We start from the raw sequence: 19,454 nt of genomic DNA, 5'->3' as shown, positions 1-19,454 counted from the left end.
CTGGGTCCACTTGCATAGGCGTCATCCACACCCTACGCCTCTCCAGGTATGTGGTGCTGAGAGCAGGACGTACTGGGTGGGAGTCAGACATTCCTGCCTTCAGTGCTCGGTTCTATCAAATACATAATCTCCGAGTTTCAAAAAAATCCTCATTTGTGAATCAGGGAAAATACAGGCCTCACTGTTTTGGAAGACTGGAAGATGAGATGAATTATGTGAATGAGATGCCTAGTGTAGGGTCTGCCATTTAGTAAGTAGATGCTCAACAAGTACCATTTTCCCTGCCCTCCTGCCCCAAGATCATTTCTTAAGTCCATTCTGTGAGTTTGGGCAAGTCAGTCATCTCCAAACCTCAAGTTTCCCATCTGTAAAATGGAGCCATCCATAAATATCTCACAGGGCTTTTAAAAGTCTACATAAGTTAATACAAAGTGAAAGTACTTCCTAAATTTTGATTCTGTTCCCTATCCCTACACCACCCAGCAATGCCTTGAGCGATTAGTAGGGCTTGCACTCATTTGCTGTTTTGAACTTTTAAAGTTCTCCCACTCTGACTCATCTCCTCCCTTTCTTACATTGGCTTGAAGGACAGAGAGTCATTCTTTTTCTCTCCACTTCACTCAAGGCCCAAAGAAGCCTGGTCCTTGCTTATAAGTTCTCACAAGCAGGGGAAGGGCTGAGACCTGGGTGTGTGGCTCTCCTATAAGGAGAAGAGCTTCTGGTGTCCTGCCCAGTGAATCTGTGTTCTGGTGGCTGCTGTGGTTTGACTCTTGTCTAGAGAGACTGCGCTGGGTGAGCTTTGTGAGAGAGGCTGCTGCCTAATTTCTTCCGATGCACGTCTCCCACACATCCTGCTCCCTCTTCCTAGCACTACTATCTTTGAATCCCCAATTCATCGCCTCTAGAACTAGACATTATTTGTGGGGTGGTTGGTGTGGGTCAGCTCATGATTAAATGGCAGCAGATTGTACAATATTTGCTGGAAATGAAAATTCTCTTCCTTAGAGCATTTGCCGCTTCAGTGTTCACATGCTGTAACGCCCCAAGATATTTCTCTAAAAACAGCAGCTGCTACCCTCCACCACCCGAATAGAAAAGTTCAACCCGAACACGTTCCCATTGATGGCTCCCTGTGTGGGAGCTGACCTGTGGCAGACCCTGTACTGTGACATAGATTTTGCTTTAAATTAGAGGTCAGTGGAATCACGTGGTGACTTCTGTCACTTCATTGCCCTCAGTCCTGAGCCAGCTGGACCGCATTCCTCCTGCAGCCGGGCCATGGAAAAGACAGAGCACATCTTCCCAGATGGACAGGCTGACTTTGGGAGCATTCGGCTAGAATATGCCTGTGTTCACACCCATTGTGAAGGGTAAAGCAGAGGAGATGAATGAGGGCAGAGAGGAAAATAATGGGTCCCTCAATAAGTGTGGCAGAGGATTTGAGAACAGGTGCATGAGAGGTCTAGATCACAGCCAGGGTCCTCTGGAAGAAAAACATGAATAGTTGAGGGTCTTTTTTGTGCCTGGCACTGGGGACATAGAGATGAAGAAAACCTGGTCCTGACCCTGGAGTGGCACAGAATCTGGTAATTGGAGTTGACACCCTCCCCCCTCTCATTGTCCAGCCTACCCCTGCTGCCCACTGTACTTCCCAGCCTCCTCTGGCCCATCTCTGCTTCAGAGTCTGCCTTCATCCCTACAGAGATGTGGCTGATAGTTCCTGTATTCGCTCTAAATCTTAGTGTGTGGCCTCTCCCAGGGATAACTGCAAATCTGAAAGGGCCTGGAAGGACAATACAGCCATAGAAAACTCCCAGCATGGAGGCTGCAGTGGTGGAAGCAGCAGCAGCAGTTTATTTTCCATGGGGGCTGTGATTCTCCTGACTCCCCTTCAGATCCTGCTCACTGAGCTGTCTTCCCTCCTGCCTGTGCCTGAGGCAGGCGCCCAGGATTTGTGATTTGCCTCTCCAATGCCCGCCGGGGGCTGCCTGCCTCCTAAGCCTCACCTCCACATGCGGGGCCTCTACGGCCCTGCTGGGGCTGGCTGTGCTCATCCGTGAGGGACCGAAGTGGCAGGGGTTCATCCTCCCATTCCTTTAGCTCCAGGAGTTGAGCTTTGGAGAGTAATTGGTAGCTGGTTTAATGTGCCCATAGGATCTCAGCTGGAATCCTGGAGAGGAGCCTGATCTGGGAAATAGTGATCTATAAGATGCTGGATCCTCCTGTCTCGGGGAGGGGCTTTCTCCTTCCATACTGGGTCTGAATATGCTGAACTCAGGACAGACAGCGACACTGGGAGTCCCAGGTTGATGAAGATGACAATTAGACACAAGGCTTAAAGAGGTCATCGAGGATGTAGAGTCCATTTTCCTCATCTGACTAACCTCATGAAACATATTCTGTTATTTCCATTTTGCAGATGAAGAAACTGAGACTTAAAGGGTTTAGTCCATCATTGTCTGGGGGTGATACTAGCAACGAGGAAGAAATTGGGCTGATTTTACACAGCTAATCTGAGACTTCTTTCTCTCTGAGCCTTCTCTAGACTTGTCCTTATATCTGATTTCTGTTGATGACAGAGACAGATCTTATTTCAAAATAATTAAGCTGAGGATACACCTACCTCATAAGAAGGTGTAGCCTGAGAAAATATAATTCAGAGACTCTGCAGGTGAGTGGATTAGATGGTTACCTATATGCTATATGAGTGGCTCCTGTAGGGACGTATCTCTCTCTCTCAGAGCCCCTTGCCTGGGAGTCTATCATGATCAGTTCTCGGGCTTAGCATTGCTTTTTCCAGGCTTCATTTTTAAAAATACAAAATCCCCTGGAAAGAATATCAAGACCTGAACATATTGATGTGAGTTAATGGATCAAATAATTATCTTGCAGATGGAAAAGACCTGGTCTTCTTGCAGGAGAAGGCATACTGGGCAAGTTAGAGGAACAAGGACGAGAGGTTACTGGCCTAAAAATGTCACCTTCTTTCAGATTAGGCCCTCCGACAAGAGGAGGTCCTGCCCTCCTTGAACTGACATGCTCAGGCTAAAATCTCGTCCTGAACTTTAGTGTTCCAGAAGGAAAATCTGGCCATATTTTCCTGGAGTTGACAATGGCAGGCAAAGTTGGCTGTGCTAGATAGATTACTGATAAAAGAAGCAATTGTATAATTTCCATTGTGCCCTAACATCCTTGTAGTCATGACAACATGTTTAGATACTTATAATGCTGACAACCAGGGAGGTGGTTAATAATTTCTTCCCAATCATCACAGTCCCTGTGTAAGATGACTTCTGGCCCAGACTGAATTCTTGATGAGTGCTGTCTGCAGGATTATTCTGTGTGGAAAACACTGGGGTTTATGAGATGTGAGTGGGCAAAAATCACTGCAGTCACTTGGTCCGTGTCTGACATAGAGGTGAATCATATACCAGTGATAGTTGTGTGGAAATGTGTTTCCCATTACTTTTCTATTTCTCCAGGTGCCACCATTAATGTACCCCTGGATTATGGCCACTTCCTCTGAGCAGGACTCCCTTGAGTGTGTCTATACCCTGCCAGTAGTCAATCCACAGCCCAAGTCACTGTCACCTTGCCACTCTTCTACTCAAGAATCTTTATGGCTTTCTCTTTCCTACTGAATTAGACCTAAATGCCTCTGTATTAATGTTTTTCCAATCTTACCAAAACCAACCTATCCAAATATAGTCATACTTATTTCTCTCCAGTGCACACCTTTAAAAAAATTTTTATTGTTGAAAACACTACATATGTCCCATTTTTATCACCTCCAGCCTGCCCCCACCCCAGGTCTTCACCACCTTATTGCCGCTGTCCCTGGGTTATGCATATATGCACCTTTTTAGTTGGGACCCAGTTTTTCCCCATCCTCTGCCTATTCCATAATGGTTCTTTCACATTTTTGTTTTTACTCAACTATTTTTTCCACAGGAAGTTTCTCCTTCCTTACTATCTTTTTAAATTTTGCCTATCCTTCAAATTGCAGCTAAGTTCACTTTATTATCAAGAAACTTTTTCTGATGAGTCCAGCCAAGGCATTGGGTTAGTACTCTTGTCTATTACCAGTACCACACAGCTCTACAGATGTGTTATTATTTTCAGGGGTCAATGGTTGATAGTCTTTTCCCCCCAGAAGACTGTGTTCCTTGAGGTGAGCCAGAGCTGTCTACAGGTGTCTGCTGTATCTCTCACAAGGCCCTCCATCCTTTCTCAACCACCCTTTCTAAGGCATCACTCTCCGCTTTCTTTGCTTTATTTTTCATTATACCATTTTCACCACATGACATTATTTAGCATTATTTATCTCCTCAAACAGTAAGCTCCACAAGGGTAGGGGCTCCATTTGCCTTGTCATCTTTTGTACAGCCAGCATCCACAACAAAGCCTCGGATGTACTATGACTTCAATAAATGAAAGTTGACTGAACAAATGAGTTTGCATTCATTGGCCAAGTCACATCCAAAATGATGCAGAAATGGGGAGGCACCAACCCTTTCCGCCATGTGTGTGGCTGCCATAACATATAAAATTTAACTCCAGTATATATCCTTTCCAAGCCACCATAGAAAGTGTTGCTGAATAAATAGCTAATGTTTCAGAGTAATACCGTCTGTAGGGCACTGCACATTCCTTTCAGAAGAGCCCACTGACCAGGGACCGCGGGCAAGGCTAGCTTACGTCTATAAAATGCATATGTTCTCTTACTGTGCTGCTTACTCGTCAGATTGCTGTGAGGTTTAAATGCAATAAAGTATGATTTAAAAAAAGCATTAAATTGTAAATCAACATAAACATGGGCAGCATTAGCTAACCAGCTGGCAGTGCGAAGAACTGAACTTTATTTTGATGGAGATGGTAAGAGAGACTGTGGACCGCAAGGTTGGAAATAACAGTACAGGGAAGTTAGGAGCCCTCCATTAGAACTCTGCAGGATAATGTACTGTTGTTTGTTGGAAGGATGTTTATGGATATCTCAGGAGTTCAGTAAGAAGGATGCCTTTGTTCTTAGAAAAATACAAATGATGTATTTCCATGTTTGAATGCTGATCAGTGGATCCTATCCAAAAGAAACAGTTAAAGAGGCCTTCAAAATCTTATAAATATTGGAAAGGGAAGGAGATACCACCATCATCACCATGATTATCATTACTGAATTAATTCCTACAATAGTCTCAAAAGGTAGGTATTATTATTCCTTTAAGAAGAGGGGAGAACTAAGGTACAAAGAGATGAAGTTCCTTACAGGGGCTCCCTTAGCTAATAAATCACAGGGCCAGGAATTTAATAAGAATTGCTAACATTTACTGAGAATTTTCTAAATGTCAGTCATTCTTCCAAGTACTTCATTTAATGCAAGTACTTCATTTAATACAAAGATGCAGACAGTGTTATTCCCAAGTTAAAGAAAGTAAGACTGAGACTTAGAGAAGTTAAGCCAATTTTCCAAAGTCACACAATTAGCAAGGGCAGAAGCTGACACCTGGCCCAGACAGGTGGCAGTGGAACCTGTGTGTTTCCTTGCTACTGTATACTACCTCCCCAGTCCCTGCCCTTCGTGCCTTTGCCATACAATGTCCAACAAATACTTTTATAACAAGAAAAGTTACTTTCATTATCCCCACAAACCAAATGAAAGAGGAATGAAGGAAAGACAGAATAGAATTTAGGGGCAGGAAAGAAATAGCCTGAATTGCTGAGGTGAGTCCCAGTGAAAGAATCTCCAGGAATTATCCCCAACTGGAGAAAGTAGAGGGCGTGGTTGCCCTTAGCAGATAGCCTAAGGAGGTCTGACAGGCCCACATGTGAGTGGAAGGTGATCATCAGTTAGATGGGGCCTACCAGTGTGTGTGAAGGGTTTGCTAAGATGGGATTATGGTTTATTGAGTAGCAAAAAGCAACATCCAGCTGCCTGAGAATTACATTGACAGGATGCAAAGGCAAGAGAATATTGTATGAACCTTATTTATAGATCAATAGGTAATCTTTCATACACAAAAGGTCAGCTTCAGGAAGGTGGAGTGATAAAGAGAGAAACATTGCCTGCAAGTACAATATTGATGTAAAAAAAATTCGTCCAGGTGAATTCCTTGATATATATTTCTTTAGTCAAAGTACATTTCTTTATTTATGAGTGTTTTCCCTAACCACTTTGGGTTCCTCAGTGAAGTATGAAGGCAGTAATGAAGAATACTGATTTCTGGTTGTCTTGAATACTGTGCCATAAAATGATCAACATCAAATGGAAGAAAAACATTTCTCAGTGAGTGTGTGCAGCAATTAGGATGCTCAAGTCAAATGACAACTCACCCCTACGCCTTCTAATTTCCTGCTTTGGTGGCTGTAATGATAGGCATTTATCCTGGCTTAAGGAAATAAACAACTCCTCAGTTCTACTGGTCCCTCTGATTTCTTCATCCATTTTGTGTGTGTGTGTTGTGTGTGTGTGTGTGTGTGTTTTCTTTTCTTTTAGCATGTACTGCATCATCCAAAAGAATATCTGAAATCGTTGTTGTCTACCTCTGCCTGGTTGCTGGATGGTAAAGTTATTTATGACTTCTGCTCAGACACTAAGTGTGGAAGGAAGCTTACCTGGGCTTTGTTTCCATGATATAAGCTTTCAGAGTAGAGGACCAACCATGAATTTAGGTGATTCCTCGTTGCAGTTGGGAAAATATTTCTGAATCTTGAATAGATATATTGCTAATGTCTTTGGATTCTTAGGGTCACCGGATGCCACATCCTGGGGAGGAGTGTGCAGGTGGGAGAGGCCCATCTTGGGAAATAAGTGAAAAAGACTTAAGATGAACAACCCTTTGTCTCACCTTCCTGATGCATATTTGCGTGGCAGTGGATGTGACAGACTTTTGGACACTGTAGAATTATGTAAGGATTTTTTTTGGAGCAGTCATGGAAGATCCTTTGACAATGACAGAACTCCAAGCTGCTTACTAACTCTTTTCTCTTCCCAGTTAGAAAGCACACTTTAAATGCTCTGTGAACAATATTCTCCTCTCAGGAAAGGATGGAGCTGGAGTCGGTCACCTCCAGCTTTGTCTGAATGTGATAGGGAGCCAGATGGGAATGGGGACTACTCAACACCTCCATGTGAGAAAAGGACACCAAGGAGAGGCTGGACGCGATGACAGATGACACAGATTTCAGCCTCTTCCAGAGTCAAAGTCACACCTTTGTCCTCTGAGTTCTGCCAAAGTTTCCTCTTCTTCTATGCCCACATTCTTCCTAGCTCCTCCCCAGACTCAAGCCCCTAGAGAAAAGGCCAAGGGTCCTTGTTAATAAGAATGAATGGTGCTGGTCATAAGTGGGGGACAATATTGGGGTCAAATTCTGCATCAATGATTGTTTTTTGAAAATGTTATTTTGCAATGATTCTTCTTTAATTTTTATGAATTCCTCACCTAAGAATATGTTTTTATTGGTTTAGAAAGAGGGAGGGAGGGAGGGAGAGAGAGAGAGAGAGAGAGAGAGAGAGAGAGAGAGAGAGAGAGAGAGAGATCAGTTGCTTCCTATAGACACCCTGATCAGGGATTGAACCTGCAACTAGGTATGTGCCCTGACCAGGAACTGAACCCACAGCCTTTTGGTGGATGGGAAGACACTCCAACAAACTGAGCCACCTGGCCAAGGCTGCAATGATTCTTCATCTCTTTATTCATCTGCTCCCAGTCTACCATTTTCACTGTTATTCATGCTGTTATTATCATGGGCCATGGAATATGTGTGTGAGGGGGTGGTTTTCTTCTTGGGTTTATCCTCTGTAGCAGTGCTTTTCACTAGCCATATGTGATAGTATGTAAACTGGGGTGCCCCTTTGCATGTCCTAGGGTACTCTTGCTGTTATTGAAGGGTCTGCGCCTCCCAGATTTCAATCAGACTTTTCTAGGAGAAAAGAGAGAAGGAGAGAGGGATAGTAGTTGGGAAGTAAAGGAGGAGGGAAAATGAAATGAAAGAAACTGGGTAGCAGGTACTAATTTATATTTGTATAGTTCTTTACAGTTTGTATACTGAAAAACAATTTTGCAAAATGTTTTTGCCGGCATAGTCTTATTTGGTTTTCACAACCACCCAATTTACAGATAAGGAAACAAAGTCTTAGAAAAGGTAATAGGCAGTCTAGCTAATAAGTATCTGGAATCTAGTCCTTCTGAGTATATGTATTTTATTTTCTATACTGCTTAGGCATGTCCCAAAGTTCTCATTTTGAACTCATTCCAAACACTCTAGGTAAAAGCTAAAGGTCTTAGCTTTTCAATACTTAACTATTCAACACTTATAGGAATTTCCCTGAGGATAGACTTGTAGACTTCGGTTGATCAGAAATAATCATTCTACAAATAATCGTATATTTTAAAATGTCTTTTGAGAACTTTTTAGTATACAATATTTTGTAAAAGACGTTTTCATATATAAATCTCACTTGAGGCTCATGAGAGCCATGTACATCCCAGAAGTGCAGTGACTGGCCCAAGAGTAAGTGGTATGGTCAGGATTAAGCCCTAGATTTTCTGAGTCTAAGACCCATACCTTATTTGTTAATCCACATTTCCTCCACTTCTGTGCCTGATCTAGGCTAGCCTCTGCAGAGAGTATAGCAAAGTCCATTTAGGGAGCCAAGACTCCAAACTCTGAAACTAGAAGTGACCATAACCCTAACTCTGAGCAGGACTGCCTACATAATTGATGGGGTTCAGTGCAACATGAAAATGCAGGCCCCCTTGTTCACAAATGTTTCTTTTAAGACAAAGCAGCAGAGAACTAATCCTAGTCTGAGGTTCTCAGAGTGTGGGATCCTTTTGAGCACAGGGCCCTGTGCAGCTGCACAGGTTTTGTGCCAACCAAGCAAGTCCTCCAACTGACAACTCATAAGTGGATGACCTTGTTTTTTTTTTCTCAGATCCAGGTCATATGAACTCTCTTCTGTGAAATTGTTTATTCCTTCAGTCAGTCTCCATTCACTATGGCACATAATGGCCTAGTGTTCCTTAGTATACCGACTAACTCCAGTTCTTATAGATCAAAATTTAGGGACAGAGACAACATCAATAGTAGCTAATATGTATTAGCATTTACTATGTGACAGATACTGTGCAAATCTTTGTATGTGCTTTAAATTGATTGCCAGCATGGCCTCAATTCTGTCATTCCCTGTGTTCACATACCTGGTGTTGTGACTTCAGCTTTTCCCATCAAGAAGAAGAGTCTGTTTCTGCCCCTCTTGAACCTGGGCTGGTCTCGAATTGCTTTGGCTCATAAAATTCACCAGAAGAGATGGTGTACTAGTTCAGGGGTTAAATCTCAAGAGGCTTGAAAGCTTCAGCTCTCTCTCCCGGAATCCTAGGCTGCCATGAGGACAAGCCTGTGCTAGCCTGCTGGAAATGAGCACCACTCGGAGGAGAGCTGTCATTTCAACTGAGACCATCCAGATCAGCCAGCCTCCCGCTGACCTGCAGATGCATGAGTGAGCTAAGCTGAAGTCGGGAAAATGAGAGTCCTGTCAGCAGCACCATTCCTCTGATCAACTCACAGCTGAGAGAGGATAAATAGTTGTTGCTTTAAAACTCTTTCTTATAGGGTATTTGGTTATGCATCATGATTATTTAATAAGTAACAGATTTATTATTTCTGTTCTCTCAACAAGGAAACAAGCTTGTTTGAGAAAAATAACGGGCCTAGAAAAATTTGCTCCGTGGCCCACATTCTTGTCTGTTATTTTGTGGGCCCATGTCATAGCATCCAGGGGTCTGTCAAGCCCTTGGCTAATTTAAAAGCTATTTAAGTAGAAGAAGCAGTATTTTTGCTGATGGGGGCAAGCCTGAGGGATGGAGCTCAAACACCAGGAATCTCTGCTGATCAATGCCATGTCTATTATTAACCAAAACTTACAAAATCAAACACTGTAATCTGTCAAAGAAAAAATTCAGAACAGAGGAGATGATGCCTTTGAGGTCAAGGTTGCAAGGTAAATGCCAGCAGAAATTTTGGCTGCATCGCATTAACACTAAATTAAGACTGAGTTCGACAAGAGGTCTGTGTGACAGCCCATTAATGCAAATGGCATTCCTTGTGATGTCTGTTTTAGTAAATGAAAACAAAATGCAATTATATTAGTGAAATTCACTCATTAAACTCAACTAAAGTTCACCAGCAAGTGTCTCTCCATCTCCACTTCTGCCTCACATCTTTGATAAAAAGCAACTGCTTCCCAGAGTAGCAAGTGGACATTTTGCTTAAAAGAGTATTATACACACTTTGATCATAGAGGGGGCACCAGAATTCAGGAGTTCTTACAAATATCGGAGGTTGGGCAGGTTCTGGAAGGCATCAGGGTCAATGTACAGCAGGTTGTTGGCCTTTTCAATTCTTCTGTAAAAGAACATGAACATAATCTCAACAGTAAGGAACATTGTTGTATTTTTCACATTATGAAGAATATATCAAAGTCATCCATCCACCCATCCATCCATCCATCCATCCATCCATCCATCCATTCATTTATCCATTTATTGTTTCAATAAAAATTGAGCACACATGCAGTGCCTTTTACTATGCTAACCCACACAAACTAAATATTAACTCTGTCCTGTTTAACTCTCATCACCAAAGTCCTCCTGGTATGTCCATCAGAGGCAAACAAAGCCCTGGTGGGTGGGTTATTTTCACCCTGAGCACAGCTGAGTCTTTTACTAGTAAGGATCTCCCAGGGTGTGAGGATGCTAAGAAGATAGGGATGAGACCAATATGGGGAATGGAGCATTTGTATGGTCAGCAGACAAAAGATAAGGCGATGGAAAACAACAAAATGGGGTGGAGAACAAAAGAGTGAAGAGGCAAAGGAAGACAAAGATTGGGGGCAAACAGTGGGCATCTCTGGTTTTAACCCTGAAATCTGAGCAGACAGTAGCTGCAGATATGCCAGTGATTCTCTTCCTGCTATAGACTGAGGCTGCTCCCTTGAGCCTGGTGGGAGGTGGTGACTTCTCCAGGTTGGCCCGTGCCATGTCCTGATCAATAGTTTGGAGGTGAGCATGTTTGCATTTGTATTCCAACAGAGAAGTTGCCATTTCCTCATCTTGCTGGATCAATGTATATTTGCAGAGATGCTCTGTGTTAATTACTTCCTCCCTGTTTCATTAGCTTTTATGTTGTAGTAACATGTAGCTACCAGATCCAAGTACCAGGTAATTGATCATTTTAAGTACAGTCAGTGCTACATGGGGGTGAGCACCTCTCCATGCAGGAAAGAACTGTCCTATTAGCTCTACTACCCATTGCATAGGGGGATGTCTGCTTGACCCTGTTTAGAGGGCTGAGTGCTGTGTGGTTCATTTCTCTGATATTTCCTGTGGGTTCTGAGACTCTGATCATGTCTTTTTTTTCCCACTAGGGGAAGGAGAGGCCAAGCAGAGAGAGGAGAAAGGATGGAGCAGGAGGGCAATGGGAAGAGGAAGGGAAGGCAGCAGTTGCAGAGGATTGATGACAATGAAGGAGAAGGAGGGTGGGGGGCCGAGTGGGTGGTAGGAAGGAAAAGGGAGGGAGAGTCTGCCAAAATGGACAGACTGAGTGTCTGTCTTTCCTAAACAAAGTGTGTGTGTATGTGTGTGTGTATTACATGCTGGTCATTAGAGACCATATATGTACGTATATGTTTATTCCCTACTGATACTTGGCAAATACTTAATACTTTTTAAAAAGATACAAGAGCCGAGAGACTTATGTTCAAGCTCTTATCCTGCTGTGGATTTTGCTGGGTGACTCTAGCCAAGCCTCATAACTTCTCTATGCCTTTCATCACTCATCTGTAAAATTGGAAGAGTGATTCATTGGCTCTCTTAACTGTCTTTCATGAAAATTTTGTGAGATGTTAATGTATACGCCATAGAAGAAACCTTTGCAGAGACATTAGTTGAGAGCCTTTTAATATAATATCTTTCTTGGAGATTCCAAGTGTCTATCCTCATATTACAGGTTTGAGAAGTTTTCCTATAGGAAGTGAATCTAGATTGATTTTCCCAATGTTTCCTAGTCTTATTTGACCATATAATCTCCCATTCTTTTTTAAACACAAAAAATTCCTGAGTGTTTAATGATATGCAATCTACTTTGGAAAATTCTGGACTAGACCATTTCTAAAGTGTCTGCTAGCCTATGATTCTATGAAGTAATTTATGGTCATTATATGAAACGGAAGTGGATCTGTGTGACTACTGACATATTGTAACCTAGAATGTCAACAAGAGAAAGGAAATTTGAATGGAAGAGTAGGGGAAACAATAATCATTGACACACTCATGCCAGTTGATGTGTTAGATCTAATTTACATTTATCATATCATACACTTGTCACAGTGATATTATGAGGCGTGCAATTATATTGTTCCCATTTTATAGATAAGAAAACTAAGGCTCAGAATGATTTTGTATCTTGGCCAAAGTTTTTTTTGTGATTATATGACATAGGCAAGTATTCAGACTAGGACTACTCATCTTCAACTACTGGCTTTTGACTGTGGAATAACTTTGAATGAGAGGATGAGGTGGAGATACTTGCTGGCAGTCTCAGAGCCAAGTTTTTGGGTTTACTATGCAAACAACTCTGGGAGTAGGGGAAATGGGGTATGATTAGGTTCTGGATTGGTGCCTGGACACAGGCAGAGTGCCCTTTGGGCTGACTTTCATCTTAAAATGAAATTGTAGGGATATGAGGACAGAGCAGAGCCGGGAATAGAAGCAGACTTTCAGGTGATGGTCAAGAATAGTCATGAGCAAACCCCATAGGTTCTTGCTTACATTTCATGTAATTTGGGCAGATTGGAGAACACATTCGCCTCTATTACTTCCAAGACATCATTCTGTGAGATCTCTCTGTGAAGAAAGATGTATAATTTAAGTCAGTTAAGTTATACTCCATAAATGGACTCAGGACTTAGCATAGAGGCTGGCAGTTAGGATGATTCATGAGACTCACAGAACACTTTTCTGCCCTCCATGAAGTCAGCTGTAATAGAACGAAAATATTAGATGCTAATACTTGCAGAACAATGGGAGAACAAACCCAAGGCGATGCCTCACTTTACAGGCTTTTCAATCAATAGATGTAGTGACTGAGTCTGCAGAGGGAAAGAGCCTTGCTTAAAGATATTTAGGGAATGTGTAGGATGAGAACAAAGTTTAAGTTACCTCCACTGGGGGTGGGTTAACTTTTTCTATAGGGCCAGGGAGTAAATATTTTTTGGTTCAGCAGACCATTTGGTCTCAGTTGCAACTGCTCAACTGATAATTTAGGGCAAAAATAGTAATAGCTAACACGTAAATGAGCATGACTGTATCCCAATAAAATCTGTATTAATAAAAGGGTAATATGCTAATTAGACTGGGAGACCTTCTGGACGTCCTTCTGGACAAAGCCATGGTGGCGTGGCCGAGGCAGAGGCTGTTAGGGGAAATCAGGCCGGCAGGGGGGACAGTTGGGGGTGATCAGGCCAGCAGGGGGGGCAGTTGGGGGTGAGCAGGTCAGCATGCAGAGTGGTTAGGGACAATCAGGCAGGCAGGTAGGTGAGCAGTTAGGAGCCAGTGGTCCCAGGTTGTGAGAGGGATGTCCTACTGCCAGTTTAGGATGTCCTAAACCGGGAGTCAGACATCCCCTGAGGGGTCCCAGATTGGAGAGGAACAGCCCCTCCCCCACCCCCTGTGCACAAATTTCATGCATGGACTTAAATCCTTCCCTGGTCAAGTCATTACCCAAGTGGGGGTTGCTGTTTCAAGGTCTTTGGCATTAATGTTATCTTGGCATAAAATACCCCTCAAAGATCATTTAACCCCAGTTTCTTTCCTCCTGGAGTAATTTGAGGGCAGTGGAGAATGTAGTCCACTGTGCAAAAGCCTAGAGTTTGTGAAGAGAGAGAGTGGCTTAATCAGTTAATTTTTATAAAGTGGCTCACAGATGAAACATGCTATTAGGCCTCCCAAGGAAGACCCGCATGCAGTTCCAAAGCCAAAGCTGATTGTCTCTGGAATCTCAAGGCAGCATGCATTCAAATTGGCTGAGGAAAAGGCCTGTTTGCTGGCCTGTTTATCTGAAGAGATCAAAAAGGCCCCTTGATCAAGGGATCAGCATGGAGGGCAGGACAGGAGACCACCTTGTGGGAGAGGGGAAGTATAACTGTGAACAGCAGCCACCTCAGTGAGGGGGGGCTGGTGACATCTGGGGCTTGTCACCTCAGTGAAGATAGGGTCATTTCTCACAAGGCCCCATGAGAGAGGAGACATTTTACGAGAGAAAAGTGCTTATTCTAGGATAGCATCTTTTATGATTCATTTGGTAAATTTAAGTCTTCACAGCTTTTACAGTTGAACATAGATAAGGTGTGTGTGTGTGTGTGTGTGTGTGTGTGTGTTTAATAGAACATGTCGGACATTGGCCATTTATCTTGCTCCTCTGTCCTGCAGATAAAAGGGCACTTTTAGGAGGAGTAGAAGATTTGCACAGGAAGAACATAAGGCATGGGGGAAAGAACTAGACAACAGAGGGAGTTTAAATGCAAATAAAGTCATATTTTCTGAAAGCTATTTTCAGGTTCACTTACAGTTATCAATAGGTTGGTCACCGCTTGTGGTCATATCTCAGTCTAATAATGGCCCAAAGGTAGGCATTTCTCCTTAAAAGATAACTAAAAATTAATAGAACAAACAAGCCAAGAAACACTTCTAGATTAATTCAGAAGGCAGTTCACATTTTATGGCCTCACCTTGAAGGATAGGAGGGGGTATAGGGGTTGGGTGGGGTTGGAGGAGCCTTTGGCTGGATGAGCACTGGGGGGAGGTGAACAGTGTGCTATAGTGGGAAAGTACCTCACTGAGAACAGTCCAACCAGTTCTGTTTCTAGTTATTTCTATTATCATTTATTAAGTGTCTTCTATTTACCAACATTCTACATGCTTTCTCTCCCATCCTTTGAACATGCCCATGAAGTCAGCATTTTGATCTCTATGTTAATAAAGAGCCCTGCCTGGATGCAGAACCGTTTTCTTGTATGTACCTTGCCTCCTGGGCCTCGTTGGGCCTAATATTTCCACTCCTATATCTTTACTCAAGAGAAATAAAAATTTATGCACTTTCAAAGACTTGTACACAAATGCCCATAGCAGCTTTATTTGTAATAGCCCCAAACCGGAAGCAACCCAGTTGGATAAACTATGGAATATTCATGTGATGGAATGCTGCTCATCGATAAAAGGAACAAATTGCTGATACAACACCATTGAATCTTTAAAAAATTATGCTGAGTGAAAGAATGCAGACATAAAAGAATGCATACTGTATGATTCCATTTCTATGTGGTTCTAAAACAGGAAAAACCAATCTGCAGTCAGGGAAACCAGGGTAATTGTTGCCTGAGGCCTCAATAGAGGTTGCTGACAGGGCAGAGGCACAGGAACTTTCTGGGGTGATGAAAATATTCTATGTTAAGGTTGAGGAGGTACTAACATGGGTGTGTGTGTATATATGTGTCTAACTTATTGAACTTTAAACTTAAAATGGGTACATATATTTTATTGTATATAAAATATACTTTAACGTTATTTGAAAAATGCCTTCTTAATAAGGAAGAAGACTAAAACTCCAGTTTTGTTTGTTTCATTTTGAGGACTGAATTAAGAGAACAATGGGAGAATCTTGGTCATATTGTCTGGCCAGAATGTGGTGTTCAAATTCTAGTTCTATTTTGGTGATTCTATGCTAGCTTCCTTCCCAACTTGGCTGTCTTTCCCCCCATCCCACATCTGGAAAGTGAAGAGTTGGACTAGATCGGAGTTTCTCAGCCCTGGCTGCGCTTTAGAATCTTCTGATGGACCTTTACAAGTTCCAGCGCCTGGGTCCACACCAGAGAGTTGGATTTGTTTGGTCTGGGTTTGACTCTGGTGTTGTTTTTTTCTCCCTTTAATTCTCCAAGCAATGGTGAGTCTACCGCGCATGAAGGATTGAGACCTGCTGGACGAGATGGCCAAAAGGTCCTTTTAGATCTATGATTTCTGTCTTAAAACTTGCTTCAGGACAAGGGACAATTTTTCCCTGTCTGCTAAGACAATAAATTAAATAAACAAGGTTCCTGGAGTACAAGATAATGAGACTAAATAGAAGAAAGAGGAACCTGGAGATAGAACCTGGAGACAGGAGTAAATAGAGCAGGTATGAGTTAGGTTAATTTTTTCATAAGTAAGAAAGTTTCAACCAGAGTCACAACATTGCAAATGTGTAGGAAGAGATGTAGAAAATATGTAGTAACACCTTACATTTAGTTAGTTAATTAACAATATATTTTTTTAATGTATAGCTTCCCTTCATTTTCAGTGCACCTGTGCATATTAGAGTTAGTGCAGCCAATACCATCTCCAGGTAGATTAACAGGTGATCTGGCTTGGCTAAGATAACACAATTGTGGGGATCACTCAACTGGTCTTTGAAGGGAGGATGTGAAATCTTTCCATCTAAAGAACTTACCTAATTAAGAAATCATTCTTTGTCTCAAATGATTCTGTTAAGAATATTCTTTGCAGTTGTGACAAATCATTACAATTGGCACAATTCGAATTGTGATGGTGTTTCCTAAAAGTTAGAGGTAAAGGTCCATGAGAGAGGAGAGCTCTAGGGTTGGGATAGATCTCAAAGCGGCCCAGTGGTCTGTATGGTAAAACAATTTTTTAATAATAATACTAAAATAAAAATTTTCACTCTCATTCTGTGGGCATATTATGGGACCCTACTTGATGTGTCATATGGCAACAGCTATAACACAGAAGCAGATATGAGAATGCATCTGTCTTCTGTTAAGCCAGATGTTTAAAATATTTGCAAATATGTAAAACCATGGTGCTCTTCTTACTAATACATTTTGAAAAGGTGGTTATTTTGCCTGAAAACTATTATTTATATCAACATGTAGGAATTTATTGTTGTTTTTAAATGAACTAACAAATAATTTTCCAAATTTAATTTTTAGTATTGTAAAAGTCAGTAGCTATAACTCATATAAGTAAATCTCTTTGCTGTCCTTAATAAGTGAAAAGTGTATATAGAGATCATGAGATCAAAAGGTTTTGGAACTGTCCAAGGTAGACACTGAATGCTGCCCTTCTTGGGCGAGGGGGCCTGACTGTGGGAAGTTTATTTCCTGAGATGAGGCTTTCATCTTCTATGACAGTGCTTTTCAGTTGTTCGTGCACATGTGAATCACCTGGGGATCTTGTTAAAATTCAGATTCCCGGGGGAAGATCTTGAGTGGGGTCTGAGGTTCTGCATTTCCAGTACCTCAGGTAAAGGGATCATGCTACTATTGAGATCACACTTTGGACTGCAAGGCTCTTTAGAACAAAGGTTAATAACACCCACCAGATCTTTCTCCCAAACACAGACATAGGAGAAGATGTGAAAAGAATGATAGAAGAGTGCAAATCAACTTAAGAGGAATGAAGTACTTGATTTTAAGAACCCCAAATCCTCTTTGAAAAGCTTTCCTTTACTCTCTCATCATTAAAGTTTTCCTACCCATTTTCACAAGAGTTCTTTAATTTCTCAGTTAAAGCAATTCACACATTATGTTGTCATTGCTTTTCAGGAGTGGTGGTAGTGGCATTGTTTAACTCCCCAACCTGCTTTGTGTTTCTGGATGGTATCTTATCTGTCTGTCTTTGTATCTCCAGCATCTAGCGGTAAGTTGGCATGTAAGAGGTACTCAACAAATGTTTAGTGGATGGATGGATAGTTGAAGGAAAAGTAGTCTTTGAGTCCTGATAATGGCACCCACAAAACTGCAAAGATGAAGTTTGTCTTCGGTATTTATTTACCCTCTTTTCTCTAGGCAACATGCCCAAGTCTGGAAAAAGGTGGCAAGGTTAGCTTGTCTGTGAGATAGGCTTTTGTCCCAGTGGATTTTACATTTAATACAGCATGCAATGGACACATGTATATTTGGTCTGCTGTACTGATGATGTCTGGATGCCTTTAGCTCTACTTATCTAGGTCCCAGATGAGGTCCTTGAATTCACAAAACACCCATATACCATACTAGAGGCCCGGTGCATGAATATTCATACACTAGAGGGGTGGGGTCCCTCAGCCCAGCCTGCCTCCTCTCATAGTACAGGAGCTCTCAGGGGTGGGAGGCGACCAGGAGATCAGGGGAAGGTGATGTCCCCATCACACCTCTGCTGCTGCCACTGCCGGCAGTGCAAGCCTCGGCCGGCCCTGGTTACCTGAGCCTTGGGCGGCCCTGGGTGGCTGGGCAGCTGCCATCTGAGGCTTGCCTGTGCCTCAGGCCCACCATGGATATCTGGGGGGCTGGGGGTGGGTCCAGCCGCACCGTTCACCTGCCGCCCTCCCCCCAACCCCTGCTGGGCTGAAAGGACTGTGGGACTCTGGCGGGGCTGAGGGAACTGGACGCCACTATCTTTGTGACAGTGTGACAGCCAATTTGCATATTCCCTTTTTATTAGATAGGCTTTTCCCTCTCAAATCACTCTAGATGTCAGCATTTCTCAAGCTCTGTTTTAGTATCACTCAAGCTTGTCCTGTTAGTACCTTTTGTTGATGCCTCACATGTCGTTGGAACTAGTTTCCTTGTTAGACCAGGTCTGTAGCTGCCAAAGTCATATTCTACTACATGTTCTGCAAACCCTTCATGGACAGCTAGGCCGGGCAGGTTTATTTTCCTCTTCCAATTCCTCCCCTCCCTAATCACAGATGCAGCCAACAGCTCCATCTGTCATCCCTCTTGGCTCAGTGGCCCAACCCAAGCTTTAAATCCTGGGGTCATCTGACTACTCTTTAATATTGAATATATCCTAAATCCTCTCACTTTTTTCAGTATTTCTTGCAAAAGTCTTTTTATTTCCTACCATCATTATCATAATAATGGCTCTTTGTAATTTCCGTTAGACAAGCAGTTCTTAACTGATGACTCAGGAGAGGTTTGAGTGGGCCATGAGTCATCTTCTTTCAATTAAGTGTTCTGATAATTTAATTAAAATTTGGAGTAGATTCAAGGTGATGTATGTAATATGCAAGAAAATGAAAATGGAGTGGCTACTGGAGAAAAGGGTGGAGTAGAAGGTGATGGCCTAAGAGTTTATCTCTGGCTGGATACAGGAGTGTATCTAATACCTACAATTGGGTGCCATGAGTATGATTGTTGTTTGGGAAAGCAAATGTAATTAAAAGAGAGGGATAAAAAGTGAAGGAGGGAGAAAGAGCAGGAGGGAAAGGGAAAGAGATTTTCTGGAGGTAGAATGGTATTAAAGTTAGAAGTTAGAAACGGTAGACAATTCCTTTATTACTCTGTGTATGCACCTCAGAAATTGTTTAAACATTCATTCATTGAGTTCTGAGTAATGGAAGACAAAGGGTTGGGAAGGTCATAAGGG

General features: G+C 42.4%; 1 protein-coding gene across 1 annotated transcript in view; it reads right to left on the bottom strand.

Moving 5' to 3' along the window:
* The window catches only part of FSHR (follicle stimulating hormone receptor), a 134,436-nt gene that overhangs the window by 27,529 nt on the left and 87,453 nt on the right, over positions 1 to 19,454 (bottom strand). Inside the window, exons 3-4 of the mRNA XM_036335533.1 lie at positions 12,825 to 12,899; positions 10,327 to 10,401 (exon numbers count right to left, since the gene is read on the bottom strand). Coding sequence (XP_036191426.1) covers positions 10,327 to 10,401; positions 12,825 to 12,899 — 150 coding nt within the window. The remainder of the gene's footprint in view (positions 1 to 10,326; positions 10,402 to 12,824; positions 12,900 to 19,454) is intronic.

This window comes from Myotis myotis, unplaced genomic scaffold (genome assembly GCF_014108235.1).
Source record: "Myotis myotis isolate mMyoMyo1 unplaced genomic scaffold, mMyoMyo1.p scaffold_m19_p_14, whole genome shotgun sequence".
NCBI classification, from domain to species: domain Eukaryota; kingdom Metazoa; phylum Chordata; class Mammalia; order Chiroptera; family Vespertilionidae; genus Myotis; species Myotis myotis.
The sequence above is the reverse complement of the archived record's forward strand: the minus strand, read 5'-3'. Positions and strand labels throughout refer to the sequence as shown.